A 16100-nucleotide genomic window follows, 5' to 3' on the forward strand; every position below is an offset into this window, starting at 1 on the left:
ATTTAGTTAATATTTGGCCCCAGACTGCCAGACTCAAGGTCTATAATACATTTCAAATATTGTTATAGTGGATGCACAACTGTCTTTTGCTCCTGGAAATTTTATTTGTAGATGGTCCCTTATTGTTATGATAAGTACCAGGAAGATAGAAACTGTGATTACCTGAAGATAGTTCTTATGCATTGTTATTTGGGAAAAACATTTACGGAGAAATACAGAACATGTTACAGTATTGCATTGGATAAAAATTCAATATGTTCAATAATAAAAAGAAGGACAGTATGGCTGAAGTATAGTGAATCAAGCTGAATAAAGACCATGGTAAGAAAACTGGATTTTACTCTTAGTATAACGGGAAGCTGGTAGCGATATTTAAGAAAGAGTCTAGCATCTGATTTTTATTTTTGAAAAGATCACTCTGATACATGGTGAATGTTTTGTGGGAGTGGAGAATACAAGCAGGGAGTTAATGAGCAGGCAGCATGCTAGAAGGGAATGGATGATTGCTCAGGATAGACTGGTAGCTAAAGCTGATGAGAAGTGACTATGCTCTGGCTTTATTGGGAGGTAGCATCAGTAAAACTTGGATTAGATGGTGGAGGCTGGTAGTGAGGGGAAAAAAAAGATTTATAAATTTTGACCTGAATATCTGGACTATTGGTTCTACAAACTGAAATAAGGAAGTCTGGGGATGAAACAGAATTTGGTTTCAGGACATGTTAAGTTGTAAGTACCTATTAGTCAAAGGTGAGGTGAGTCAGATATCATGCTGTGAAAGCTAAGACTTTACCTAACATCTCAGTCATTCCCTTTTTCCAGTTGATATACAATGGACTTCTATTAGATCTGCTATCTCTGATAGTTGTCGTGGAGTGTAATGTCAAACTCTCAACAATATTCATGAAGGATTATCTAAATTATTTGAAATAATTTTCCAGCACCAACATGTATTGCCTTGGTGCCATCCATGCACAACTGTCTATGAAAGTGCATCCACTATTTTAATGCATGTCAAAGCATTTGATAATAGAGTACTGGGGATCTAATTACACCATTTGGATTGTGGAAGAGCAAATTCTTTTGCTTACTAAACTTAGTCAATATACAGGATTACAGGGAATAGTTAACATATGACTTTACATTTGCAAAGTGCTATCCTTTTTATTAGTCTTTTCATTTCACTTTTGAAAACCAAGGTAAGACTGAGAGAAAGTGATTATCTAATACTAACAGGAGAGAGTGTTTAAGGGAGAAATTAATGATTGATAACTTTAGATGCCATAGGTAGACTAATAAAATTGAGTTGGATGAAGACTATACTTTCAGCAGAAGTCATCTGACTGCTTTGTGACCAAATATATTCTTTTACATTATCTCTCCAAACTGAATTGAGTTCTCAGATTTCTTTCTCTGGGTAATCTCTCAGTATTTGACAAGCTCTGCATTGGCATTCCTAACCTGGTATCTCACATTGACTATTGTACTGGGTAAACATTGTGAATACTCAGAACTAGCATTGCCTATCCTCATGGAATCTGTACAATCTCCTGTGATGGATAAATATAAAAAATGGTGGAAAGGCATTAAGATAAGGAGAAAGCAAAAGACTAAAAAAGAACAGCAGGAAGAAAAAAAATGTGTGTCATAGAAGGTACAGGTAAACAGGAGAAACTTTCTTGATCTTGAAAGAGAATGGAGAGGGATTAGATGGGAATCAATAGTGACTAAATAGCCATAATATTAATTCTCATAACAATTATCTACTTTTATAGATAAGGCAGTTAGATTTAGAGAGGTTCATTTTGGGGAAGGTAACTGTGCTAGGTAGAATCCTAAAGTGACTCCCAAAGTTTTTCTGTTGTAGACACACCTTGGATAATTCCCTCCCTTTGAGTTGGGGTAGAACCAATGAATATATGATCAAATATTCTTCCTATGATTAGCTTATATAATACAGGTCAAGGAATTTTGAAGATGCAGGTGAGTTCCACAATCAGTCAGTTTTGAGTTAACATAAAAGGAGGCCACTCTGACTGTACCTGAACTAATGACGTGAGCCCTTAAAAGACAGAAAATGTCATAAAGATTCTCCTGAGGGTTTGGAGGAAGAAAGCTGCTGTGTTCTGAGGGTGCCAAATTACTAGGAGCTGTGAGGAACTTCTAAGAGCCAAGAGCAATCCCTGGCAGACAGCTAGTAAGAAAATGAATGGGAGCTTCAGACCTACAACTGCAAAAAACTGAATTCTACTAACAACCAGTGACCTCTGAAGGGGATTCAAACCTCAGATGACACTGCAGCCCCAGCCATTACTTTGATGTCATCATAGTGAGACTTTGAGCAGAGAAAACCCGTGTGCCTGCAGAACAAACCTACTGAATTTGTAACTGTAAACTGGTGTTTTCAGCTGCCAAATCTTTTCTATTTTTTTTTACAGAAAAATAATAAATCCAATATAATGGAGGAAAAAATAGATAAATACATAGGTTGCTCTTGGTTTATCCCTCCCTCCTTTCTTTCTCTTTTTCTTTTCCTTCGTTTATCCCTCCCTCCTTTCTTTCTTTCTCTTTTTTCCTTCCTTCCTTCCTTCCTTCTTTTTTCTTTCTTTCCTTCTTCTCTTTCTTTCTTTTTTTTTTCTTTTTTGACAGAGTCTCGCTTTGTCACCAGGCTGGAGTGCAGTGGCGCGATCTTGGCTCACTGCAACCTCCGCCTCCTGGTTCAAGCGATTCTCCTGCCTTAGCTTCCCAAGTAGCTGGGACTACAGGCACACACCATCACTCCCAGCTAATTTTTGTAGTTTTAGTAGAGATGGAGTTTCACCATGTTGGCCAGGATGGTCTCGGTCTCTTGATCTCATGACCTGCCTGCCTTAGCCTCTCCAAATGCTGGGATTACGGGCGTGAGCCACCGCACCCAGCCGTTTTCTTTCTTTCTTTTTTTTTTTTTTGCCAATCAGTTTGAGCTTATGAGGTTGCTCAGGTTAGCCTTGAACTGATGACCTCGCCTTCGCAAGCGTCATGACCTCCGGCGGGAGGCACTTTGGACCCCCCAGCCGTTTTCTTGATTTATCTGTTGCTTTCTTTCACTGAGCCCTCTTCTAGTTGACACTTCTATGACATCTCCCCTCCACCTATATTACCTTTTGTGATGGAAATGAATGAAAATGAAGCAAAAGGAGCAATAACAGTGGCCATTGCCTTTCACTTTTACTTTTTACTCTTTTCTTGCAACCTCAACTAAGAAAAATGTTTTAATTAGATATTAATGGAGAGACAAAAGGAACATTATATGCAGAAATGGAGGAAGATGAAAAACCAAAATATGTTTTAATCCAAATGTATTTCTAATGTTAACAGGTTCAAAAAATGCTCCATTTGCCTGCTATGAAGAAATACAATCTCAATCAGACAGATTTGGGAACTGTGGTAGGGACAGATATAACAGATATGTGCTCTGTGGATGGAGGTATGCTCTACAAATATAAATGATATTTTTCTTATATTCTTTAAGATTTTTAAAAACTTTCCTTGCCGCCTTATCTTTAGTATATGTCATTCATTCCAGCGGTTTAAACTATTGCACGTGCATGGGAGGGAATCACATCAAAATCTCCAGCCTTGACATCTTTCTTGTGATGCAGGCTAAAATTTCATCTTCTGTTTAAACATTTATACATCAATGGCCATTATATTTCTAAATCCAATCAGAAGTTGAAATTTGTAATACCCACTGAGCCTTTCCTGCTCATTTTTTCTTTCCATCCACTTTGTTACTTGCCCAAAAGGAAGACTGCTCAGTGTCTATAAAATGCAGTTCAATTCCTCCTGAATCTGAAGAGCCAGGTTTTTGATATTTTGATCATGAGTTTATTTTTTTACAAAACATCTCTTAGGCACTTACTATATGTCAGACACTGGGCTAAATCCTAGTTAGCAAATCATCCTCAGACACTCATGGAATTTGTAGACTCATGAAGTTTTATGCTTCCTTGATTTATTTATGCTGTTACTTTTGATTAGAAATACTTCAATGTCTCTGTTGAAATCTTAGTAATTTGTGAGCTTTGACTCAGATGGCATCTGCTTTATAAAGTTTTCCCTAACTGTGTAAGTTAGAATGTGTCTTCTAACCTCATAATTAAGGTAAACTTCATAGAGTTTTTGAGAGAATCTTAAACCTCTGTAAAGATTTATTTAATTTGTAACATTTTTAATGGAATTTGAATCATATTAGTATCATAAGCCATAGTAAGAGTATTAGACTGTAAAGTCCTTGAGTGTAGAGGTTACAACTTTTTCAACTTTCTTTCCCGCTATGGGGTGATATAAAATGCTGTAGTGAATTGATTATTTGACAGTAAATATGTAATCTGCCCAATAAATAGCAGACCACTAGTATTGTTACCAGAAAGGGTCCCAATACAGACCTGAAGAAATGTTCTTGGATCTTGTGGAAGAGAGAATTTGAGGCAAATTCATACATTAAAGTGAAAGCAAGTTTGTTAAGAAAGTAAAGGAATAAATGAATGAGTACTCCGTAAGCAGAGCAGTGGCATGTGCTGCCCAGCTGCCTATACTTACTGTTACTTCTGGATTATATGCTAAGCAAGGGGTGGATTATTCATGAGTTTTCCATGAAAGAGGTGGGCAATTCCCGGAACTGAGGGTTCCTCTCCTTTTTAGACCATATAGGGTAACTTCCTGATGTTGCTGTGGCATTTGGAAACTGTCATGCTGCTGGTGGGGGTATCTTTTATCATGCTAATGTATTGTAATTAGAGTATAATGAGCAATGAGGATGACCAGAAGTCACTTTTGTCACCTTTTTGGTCTTGGTAAGATTTGGCTGGTTTCTTTATTTCATGCTGTTTTATCAGCTTACAACCTGTATCTTGTGCCAACCTCCTGTCTCATCTTGTGTCTAAGAATGCCGTAACCTCCTGGGAATGCAGCCCCGTAGGTCTTAGTTTTATTTTACCTAGCCTCTTTTCGAGATAGAGTCACTCTTGCTCAAAATGCCTCTAATAGTACCGTTGAAAGTTGAGCTAGGATCAGTGAATTTATACTTTTTTATGTTTTACTTTACAAGTTACTGTGAAAGCACTATGTTTTCTGTAGGTACATTGCCATAAATGGGGAACCATTCTTTTTTCAACACAGAAAGCAAATCCAAAGCATTCTTAATACATTCCTAATATATAACAATCATTTTTTAAATGTTTTCAGGAATCTTATATGTGGTAGATTAGTTTGCACCTACCCTACTCGAACACCTTTCCATCAAGAAAATGGTGATGTGATTTATGCTTTCGTACGAGATTCTGTATGCGTGACTGTAGACTACAAATTGCCACGATCAGTTCCAGATCCACTGGCTGTCAAAAGCGGCTCTCCATGTGATATTGAAAGGGTAAATAATTAAAAATTTATTTTAAAAATATAGTTTTATTCATTTTTCATCTTTTTATTTAAGTCTCAAATTTTAATTCAGTTCTAGTATTATATAATCTTATATGTTTGGAGGCAAAACGAATAAGCTTAAATTAGTCTCCAAATAGTAAGAGGAAAATGGCAACATTGGACCCCCCCCCTTACAATTTCAGTGTTATGAGCAAGGAAACTCCAAATATTTGGAGGTTTCCTTGGAAGAGAGTCTTGGGAATATACTGTGGTTAAGAACCTCATAGCATGGAAACTTGCTTTTCTTCTTGGGAGAAGAAAGAAGAAATCTAACTTAGCAATATATGCCTCTTTGTGGCCCCATGAATAACAACACAACTTAGATCAGGCTGCTTAGATAGAATCAAATATTGTTTGACATTTTTCAAGTTACCTAGCTAGTCTGAGATATCTCAACTGTATGTGAAGTAGGGACAATAATAGCATTTATTCAATAGGGTATTGTGAAGACTAAATGAAATAATAGTATAATTGCTTAGCACAATGCCCAGGACATAATAATAACTAAATGTAGTTTGGCTATTATTGTTGATTGTTATCATTATAATTTGTCATCTTTGAAACCAACCCAAATCAGGAGAAGACAGAGCAGTTAAAATTGCTTTAAAATATAATTTAATGGGAATAATCTCATTTAATGGCAAAGGTTGCTACCTAGGCATTGGAAATAGAACACAACAGCCAAATAGCTCAAGCCAGACAGAGATAAGTACTTTAAGGCATTTCTCCTGATTGGGGGACTGGGCTCTCAGCTTTCCCCATGTTTTTCTTAAGCGGACCGTTCAGGAATTTGTCTGCAAACCTAAAGCAATCCATATACTATTCTTCCATACATATGTATATTGTTAGTTCTTTCTCTCCTTCCTCCCACCCCCATTTGTCTGACTCTTCATTCCTGTGTCGTGTGACCTGGGGATGGAGGACTCCCCTCCTGATACATTGTGTTCTCCCTGCCCAGGATCTGTAAATAATAAATCTTTGAACTTATAAAATAAATAAATAAATATTTAAATATTTAAAAATGAAAATGAAATCTTATTTAATTCCTGACCAGATCTTTGCTCATAGGGAAATATAAAAAGTATAAAGTGTAGGCTTTAAGATAGATGTTCATAAATTTGAATTCTGACTCTGCCACTGATAAATGAGCTTTAAGAAATAATTTAATATCATTAAGCCTTAGTATCTTTAGATATAAAAATGTATATTTTAATAACCACTTTTAGTGGTTTTATAGTATAAAGTTTACTGTAGGTAAAGTGTATAGACTGATTGAAATTGATTTATTTTCATGCCTTCGAGTCATAATGCCCTCTTGCTGGAGGTTTAGGCCAGGGAGCTCAGTAGATGTATTTAGGCCATGGAGCAGAAAAGAAAAAACCTAAAAAATGCAACACAACTAATAAGTGGTTTGAGATGATTTGAGAAGTAATTTAATAAGAATTGAATCTTTTTTAATAACCCAGATAATTTTTCTCAGAAATAATGTGTGAAAACAAATTTTACCAGGTAGTTTTTAATGATACTACTAATCATATATGATGAAATATTATTAGTATTGTTTCTGTAAGTTAGTGTTCTTATGCAGTGGGGCTCTATCTTAATTCTAACTGAGCCAGGTAGACAACAGATGCTGTATTCCAAAAGGACTTGTTAGACACACCATCATGGTCAAGGACTAGTGAGTAGACTCAACAAATTAAAAGCTTAAAAGAGTTAGATTGTTAGGATTTAAAAGAGGTTTGTGATGCCATTTATTTGAAAAGTATTGTACTGTTCTTTAATGTTTAACAGGAAATGATTTTCACATATGTTATTGCATTTTAACCTAAAAACAAACTCTAATCCTATTTGCTTTTTCTAAAATAACATGTTTTTGAAAAGTATTATTGTACTTAGGTGAAAACTGCAATTTATGGAAGCTGCAATTGCCATAAGTAATGGAGTTGGGAGTATATCTTCAGTTCTCTGATGATTACACTTTAATGTTAGGAGAATTATGTCTGAATTTTTTATATATTCAATAGTATAATGATAGGCACCTCTAGTATATTTTAACAAAATTTCTATTATCTTCATTAAATACTTATGAGACTCTAATGATAGATCATATTTTATAAAAAATATGCCATTATTATATGAAGTTAATTTTTTACTATGTAGAACTTTTACATGTGCAACTAATACAAGGTATTCTTTGAGCTGTGTACTCAGGAATAGTCATGTTAGATTTTATGATATTATAATAAAAAGTGGTTCTTTGGTTATAAGTATTTTTTCAATAATCAATCTTTCTTCATTGCTATCCTCTACTTTTCTGCCCTGAATCATTAACAAATTTTTTTTAAAATATACTTTACATTTTAGTGCTATTTTAGGTTTACAGCAAAAATTGAGCGAAAAAAACAAAAAAGTCTTCATATACTCTTTATCCCCTTCTCCCTCACAAAGCCTGTACCACTATGCATAACCCACATCAGCATAGAATATTTGTTATCATTGATAAGCTTAAGTTGACACATCATTATCACTAAAAATTTGTAGTTTACATTATGATTATATGGATAATCCCTGTATTCTTTTAGGCTAAATAACACATGGGTCAAAGAAAAATTCCCAAGAGAAAATTTAAAATATTTTGAAATAAGTGAAAATGAAAATACAACTTATCAAAACTTGTGGAGGACACAGGGAGAAAAATGGCAGATAGGAGGCAGGACTCACTTGCAGCTCTCACTTAGAGGGACAGAGTAGCATATGAAGACTCACATCATGAATTTTGCTCCAAGAACCACTGTAGGAACATACCAGGAAAACTTAAAGAATTCACAGACCCTTTGAAAGAAGCAGCTTGCTGCTGCAAACTTTGCGAGACAGCCGTAAAACTGTAAGTGCCCAATGCGTAAGTGGGGGAAAGTCTGGCTCTGGATACACATCCTTTACTGGAGAATCTGAAAATCCGGATACAGAAGAAGAATTTAACCTTACCTAGAGCTGAGATGAATTTAGGGAGCCAAGCAAAACATAAAAGTAGAAGAAGTAGCGGGAACAGCCATGTAGGAACTCCTAGTTCTCTGGGAGGCCCTGGGAAGCCATTTCTGACTTAATCTCAGAGAGGTCCCTGGGGAGGACAGAGGAATTGGGGAAGGGCCACAAGGAGAAGGAGACTTCCAGCTTAACTTTATAAAAATTTTGACAAAATATGAATTTTTCTGGGCAGAATGTGGTGGGCTGAACAAGAAGTGGAAATATGAGCAAAGAAGGCAGGTAGTTTGGAGCAAGGCTTGAAAGCTCTGCTTGCTTTGTCAGTAGGTAGGCTTGTAGCCTAGGGCAAGATCTCAGTCCTGTGTACCAGAGGGCTGGATATAAATTGGGCTCTGTTGGCTACTGGGAGACCATGGTGGGAGTGAGACTGGCCTTACTAGCTGTATAGGAGCTGGGTGAGACCTGTCACTGCTGACTTTCCCCCACTTCCCTGGTGACCCGTATGAAGCAGCAGAGGCAGCCATGATCCCTCTTGGAATGTAACGCCATTGGCCTGAGAACCACCCTTCCCCTATCCACCACAACAGTCATAGCAAGCCCTACTCAAGGATAGTTTGAGCTCAGACATGCCCAACTCAGCTCCCATCTGGTGGTCTTTCAATGCCTGTTCTGGTAGCCGAAGACAAAAATGGCAGTAACTTCATTTTTTTTCTATCCTAAGCCTCCGGACCTGTGATGGGAGGGGCTGCCACCAAGGTCTCTCACATGCCCTGGAGACAATTTCCTCATTGTCTCAGTGATAAACATTTGGGTCCTCATTACTTATGCAAGTTTCTGTAGCTAGCTTGAATTTCTCCTCAGAAAATGGGATTTTCTTTTCTATTTCATTGTCAGGCTGCAATTTTTAAAAACTTTTGTGCTCTGTTTTCCTTTTAAAACTGAATGCTTATAACTGCACCCAAGTCACATCGTGAACTTCCACACCATGGAACACTACTCAGCCTTAAAAAGGAACAAAATAATGACGTTTACAGAAACCTGATGGAGTTCGAGACCATTATTCTAAGTGAAGTAACTCAGGAATGGAAAATCAGATATCATGTGTTCTCACTTGTAAGTGGGAACTGAGCTATGAAGATGCAAAGGCATAATAATACAATAGAATTCGGAGACGGGGGGAAACGTTGGGGGGTAAGGGATGAAAGGGTACATGTTGGGTACAGTGTGCACTGCTAGGATGATGGCTTTACCAAAATCTCAGAAATCATCACTAAAAAACTTGTTTATGTAACCAAACACCACCTGCTCCCCCAAATCTATTGAAATAAAAATTTAAAAAAGAAGTAACTAAGATAAAATAAAACTGTGATCTTATTCCAGTGTGACTTGTGTCCTTATAAAAAATAGATTTAGATACACAAAGAGACACCTCACCTATGTCAGGGCATAGAAAGAAGGCATGTCTAGAAGAGTTCTCCGGAGAAACCAACCCTGAGACACCTTGATCTTGGACTTCCAACCTCTAGAACTGTTAGAAAATCAATCACTGTTGTTAAAGCCACTCAGGCTGTGGTACTTTGTGATGTCATCCTAAGTAGACAACATTATATCCTTATTTGGATGTTTGCTGAAACTCTGTTACTATGAAATCACTGGACTTTTTGTTGTTGTTTTATTCTGCTTTAGAACTACATGAAGAAACAGTTATAATAATATCAACTTAAAATGCAAAGAAATCACAAATATCTTTTCTTGCAAAAAAAACAAAAAACAAAACAAACAAACAAAACTCAACACCCTGTGGAATGCAGTGAAAGCAGCACCTAAAGGAAAATTTGTATCATTGAATGGCTATGATTTTATATCATATAATTACTTATTTGTAATGTTAGGATGACTGTACCCCTCTGACATGGAAACTCTTTTGTATGCGTTTTTCTTTAGGTCTGTATAAATCGTGAATGTGTAGAATCAAGGATAATTAAGGCTTCAGCACACGCTTGTTCACAACAGTGTTCTGGACATGGAGTAAGTAAGCGCATGTTTCCCTGAATCACATTTCTTGGACACTTTTTTGCATCACTCATTAATTTATCAACTTTTTTTGGGTCACTACCATGTGCCAAACTCCATTGCATCTAGCTTCAGTTGGGAGCTGAATTAAGTCATTAAATTCAGTAGCCATAATTAGTTACAGAGGATCTTTTGAGTAGAATTAAATTGCTAATGACCTAAATATATATTGTTTTAATTGGGTACTTTTTAGAGGGTGTTAAATTTCCTGATAAACACATTAATCTGGTTCTCAATGGAAAGATAATTATGCTGTAATTCCTGTGTCTGTGAATACACATGGATCATAAAAAACTTTTATTTCTCTTCTTTTAAAAATAGACTTTAATTTTTTTAGAGAAGTTTTAGGTTCACAGAGATTTGAAAAATAGAAAGTACAGAGATTTTCCATATATTCACTCATCCTACATAGACACGATCTTTCCCAATTTTAACATCACACATCAGAGTGGTCTATTTGTTGTAATTGAGGACCTACAAGGACATATCATTATTACCCAAAGTCCAGTTTACATTAGGATTTATTGTTAGTGTCACACATTCTGTAAGTTTTGACAAATGTGTAATGATACAGATCCACCATTATGATATATAGAGAGTATTTTCATTACTCTAAAAATTCTCTGTGCTCCATCAGTTTATCCTTCTCTTTTCCCTAACCCTTGGCAACCACTGATCTTATTACTATTTTCCTAGGTTTTCCTTTTCCAGAATATTATTTTATTGGAATTATATAGTATGCAGCCTTTTCAGATTTGTTTCTTTCACTTAGTAATATGCATTTAAGTCTTCTCCATGTGTTTTTATGGCTTGATAGCTCATTTCTTTTAAGGGCTAAATAATATTCCATAGTCTGAATGTACCATGGTTATTTATCCATTCACCTAACATCGTGGTTGCTTCCAAGTTTGGTAATTACAAATAAAGCTACTATAAACATCCTTCTTCAGGTTTTTGTGTGGACATAAATTTTCAACTATTTTGAGTAAATACCAAGGATTGTGGCTGATGTATCATATCATAAGAGTATGGTTAGTTTTGTTAGAAACTGACAAAACATCTTTCAAAGTGGCTGTACCAGTTTGCATTCCCACCAGCAGCAAATGAAAGTCCCTGTTGCTCCACATCCAAGCCAACATTTTTTGTTGTCCATGTTTTGGATTTTGGCCATTCTAATAGGGGTGTAGAGGTATTTCACTGTTGTTTTAATTCACATTTTATTGATGACATATGTGAGGCATCTTTTCCTATACTTATTTTCCTTCTATCTACCCTTTTTGGTGAGAGGCCTGTTAAAGTCTTCTGCCCATTTTTAAATCAGGTGGTTTGTTTTCTTGCTGAGTTTTACGTTTTCTTGTCATATCTTGAATAACGGTCACATATCCAATATGTCTTTTGTTCTGTGGCTTATCTTTTATTCTCTTGATAGTGCTTTTCACAGAGAAGGTTTGAATTTTATAAAGTCCAGTTTCTAATTTCTTTCATAGATTGTGCCTTTGGTATTGCATCTTAAAAGTCTGTGCAATACCCAAGGTCATTCAGGTTTTTTCTGAGTTATCTTCTAGGAGTTTTTTAGCTTTGCATTTTACATTTAGGCCTATCATCCATTATGGATTAATATTTTGAAAGGTGGTAGGTTTGTGTCTAGATTTTTTTCTCCCTGCGTTTTGATGTCCAGCTACCACTAATGTTAAAGTCTTTCTTTTCTCTACTGTATTGCTTTTGCTCTTTTGGCAGAGATCGGTTGACTAGATTTATGGTTGTTGATTTCTGGGCTCCTTATTCTATTGCACTGATTCATTTGACTATTCTTTCTGCTATATTATATTGTCTTGATGACTATAGACTTACAGTATGTTGAAGTTGGGTAGTATTAGTCTTCTGACTTTGTTCTTCTTGTTTCAATGGTAACTTGACTATTCTTGATTTTTTTGTGTTTCCATATAAACTTTAGAATCAGTTTGTTGATTTTCACAAAATAGCTTGCTGGAATTTTGACAGGGATTGTGTTGCATCTATAAATCCAGTTAGTAAGAACTGATTTCTTGACAATATTGAGTCTTTCTATCTATGAACATGTAATGTGTTTTCATTTATTTAGTTCTTTTTTCTTTCATCAGTGTTTTATAGTTTTTCTCATATTGATCTTACATATATTTTGTTAGAGTTATACTAAGTACATCATTTTTTGGGGGTGCTAATGTAAATAGTATTTTATCTTTAATTTCAAGTTTCATTTGTTCATTGCTGGTGAATAGAAAAATTATTGGCTTTTGTGCATTAACCTTGTGTCTTGCAACCATACTATCATCACTTGTTAGTTCCAAGAGATCTTCAACTCTTTTTAGATTTTCTAAATTGATGTCTATGTTACACGTGAACAAAGACAGTTTTATTTCTTCCTTCCTAATCAGTATTTATTTTTTTCTTATTTTATTGTATTAGATAGAACTTCCTGTATAATATTGAAATAAGAGTGGTGAGAGGAGACATCCTTGCATTTCTCCTTCTTAGTGGAAAAGTGTTTAATTTCTCACTATTAAGTATGATGTCAGCTGTAGGTTTTTTTTTTTTATATTTTGTTAGATGAAAAAATTTTTCTCTACTCTTAGTTTGCTGATACTTTACTTTTAAATCACAAATAAGTGTTGGCTTTTTTTCCTGTTAGATGCTTTTTCTGTATCTATTGATATGATAATGTGATTTTTCTTCTCTAACTTATTGATGTGAGATGGAGTACATCAACTAATTTTCTAATGTTGAACCAGTTACATGCCTGCAATAAACCTTGGTTGTGGTGCATAATTATTTATATGCATTATAGAATTTGATTTACTAATGTTTAGTGAGAGTTTTTTCATCTTTGCATCTACAGACATTTTTTCTGTAGTTTCCATTTCTTATAATATTTTTCTCTAGTTTTGATATTAGAGTAAGGATGGCCTGATAGAATGAATGAGGAAGCATCTCCTCTGCTTCTGTCTTCTGAAAGAGATTGTAAGATATTATAGAAAAGTGGTATAATATCTCCCTTAAATGTTTGCTAGAATACAATAGTGAACCCATATAAACAATTATCTTAAGATCAATTAAGAATAAGAAACATAATTTTTAGTTTACTTTCACTTAATTCCTTCTCTAATACTATTCTTTTCTTTATATAAATAAGGTTTGCTGATTTTTATTCTCTCTGAAGAATCTCTTTTAACAGTTATTTCAAAGGCAGGTCTACTGGTAAGACATACTCTAAATTTTTGCTTGTCTGAAAGTCTTTATTTCATTTCCACTTTTGTAAGATAATTTCAAAGGATTAAATATTTTACTCCACACTCTTTTTGTTTATGTGGTTTCTGAAGAGAAGCCCAGTGTTATTTTTATCTTTGTGCCTCTCTAAATATGGTGTTTTCTCTCTCTGGCCTCTTTCCAAATTTGTTCTTTGATTTCCTGTAGTTTGAAAGTTACTAGGTTTAGATACAAATTTTTGTCCTGATTTTTTTGCATGTGTTTGCGTTGCTTGATCTGTGATTTGTTGTAAGCCATTAATTTTGGAAAATTATCAGCCATTATTGCTTCAGATATTTCTTCTATTCCATTTTTTTTGTCCTCTTGGTATCCTCATTACATGTATGTTATGCATTTTTTAGTTGTCCCACAGTTTTGGATATTCTGTTCTTCCAATCTTTTTTTTGGCTTTTTAGTTTTAGAAGTTTCTATTTAGACATCCTCAAGCTCAGAGATCTTTTCTCATTTCCACTATGATTAAGTCTATTAATGGGCCCACCAAAAGCATTCTTCATTTCTGTTACAGTGTTTTTGATCTCTAGCACTTCTTTTTAATGCTTTCTTAGAATTTTTATCTCTCTGTCTACACTGCGCATCTGTTCTTACACGCAGTCTACTTTATCCATTAGAGCTTTCAGCATATAAAATATAGTTGTTTTATTTATTTATTTTAATTTATTTTTTGTTGACACATAATAGATGTACCTATTGTGGAGGTATAATTGATAATTAACACATTCATATAATTTATAAAAATTAAATCAGTGTAATTAAGATATCCATCACTTCATATATTTGTCTTTATGCTAAAACATTTGAATTTTTCTTCTCTAGGTATTTTGAAATATACAATAGGTTATTTTAAACTCTGGTTATTCTACTGATCTGTCAAAAGAAAATGTAGGAAAATAGTTCTAAGACAATGATTATGTAATTTTTTAAAAATATAACCTCAAAAGCACAGAAAACAAAAGCAAAAATAAACAAATGGGATTACACCAAGATAAAAGGATTCCACAAGGCAAAAAAAAAAAAAAGAAAAGCAATCAACAAAGTGAAGAGACACCCCACAGAATAAGAGAAAGTATTTCCAAACTATCCATCTGACAAAGGACTGATAATCAGAATATATAAGGAGCTCAAATAACTCAATAGCAAAAAAATACTCCACAAATTATGTGATTAAGAAATGGGCAAAATATCTGAATAGACATTTCTTAAAATAAAATATACAAATGGCCAGCAAGTATACAAAAAAACCTTCAACATCACTAATTATCAAAGAGATGCAAATCAAAATTATGAGATATAATCTCAATCCAGTTAAAATGGATTTTATCAAAAAGACAGGGAACAGTCAATGCTGGTCAGCCTGTGGAAAAAAGGAAAGCCTCACACAGTATAGGTGGGAATGTATATTAATACAGCCACTGTGAAAAATTGTATGGCAATTCTTCATAAAAACTAAAAATAGAACTACTATATGACCCAGCAATTCTACTACTGGGTAAATAACCAAAAGAACAGAAATAAATACTTCAAAAAGATATCTGTACTCTCATGTTTATTGTAGCATTATTCACAACAGCCAAAATATAGAATCAACTTGTGTCCACGAATACATGAATAAATAAAGAAAATGTGAGATACATACACAATGTAAAAAAATAATCAAATCCCATTACTTGTAGCAACATGGATGGAACTGAAAGTCATTATGTTAAATGAAATAAGCTAAGCACAGAAAGACAAATATCACGTGTTCTCACTCATATGTGGAAGTTGAAAAAGTGGATTCTTGAAGATACAGAGTAGATGGGTGGTTACCAGAGGCCAGAAAGTGTAATGGGGAGGAGAGGATGAAGAGAGGTTGATTTAATAGGTACATACATCTAGTTTGAAAAAATATATTGTGGTGGTGTACATTTACATACTAACATACTGGATAACCTAGAAGAAATTGATAGATTCCTTGAATGATACAACCAATATGCCAAAACTAAATCAAGAATGAATATCCTGAACAGAACAACAACAAATAAAGAGATTAAATCAGTAATCAAAACTTTCTAGCAAAGAAAATCTCAGGATCAGGGGGATTCACAAATGATTTATGTTAAACATTTACAGAAAAATTGAACAAGAAAATAAAATTGCAGGCTAATATATCTACAAGCATACATGCAAAAATTTACAACAAAACATTAGCAAACTATACTTGCCACACATCAAAAGAATCATACACTATGACCAAATGGGATTATCCCAGGGATGCAAGGATGGTTTAAAACACACAAGCCAAT

The 16100-nt window shown here is 34.6% G+C and overlaps 1 protein-coding gene across 11 annotated transcripts in view; it reads left to right on the forward strand.

Moving 5' to 3' along the window:
• The window catches only part of ADAM32 (ADAM metallopeptidase domain 32), a 181910-nt gene that overhangs the window by 134610 nt on the left and 31200 nt on the right, over positions 1-16100 (forward strand). For all 11 annotated transcript variants that reach the window (XR_013525624.1, XR_004732787.3, XR_004732786.3 and 8 more), the window contains 3 exons: positions 3355-3463; positions 5224-5407; positions 10387-10470. Coding sequence is in view for 8 of the 11 variants with exons in the window: in XM_035270328.3 (XP_035126219.3) it covers positions 3355-3463; positions 5224-5407; positions 10387-10470 (377 nt within the window). In the remaining 3 variants the exon portion in view is untranslated. The remainder of the gene's footprint in view (positions 1-3354; positions 3464-5223; positions 5408-10386; positions 10471-16100) is intronic.

The sequence above is a fragment of the Callithrix jacchus genome, chromosome 13, assembly GCF_049354715.1.
Source record: "Callithrix jacchus isolate 240 chromosome 13, calJac240_pri, whole genome shotgun sequence".
Taxonomy (NCBI): Eukaryota; Metazoa; Chordata; class Mammalia; order Primates; family Cebidae; genus Callithrix; species Callithrix jacchus.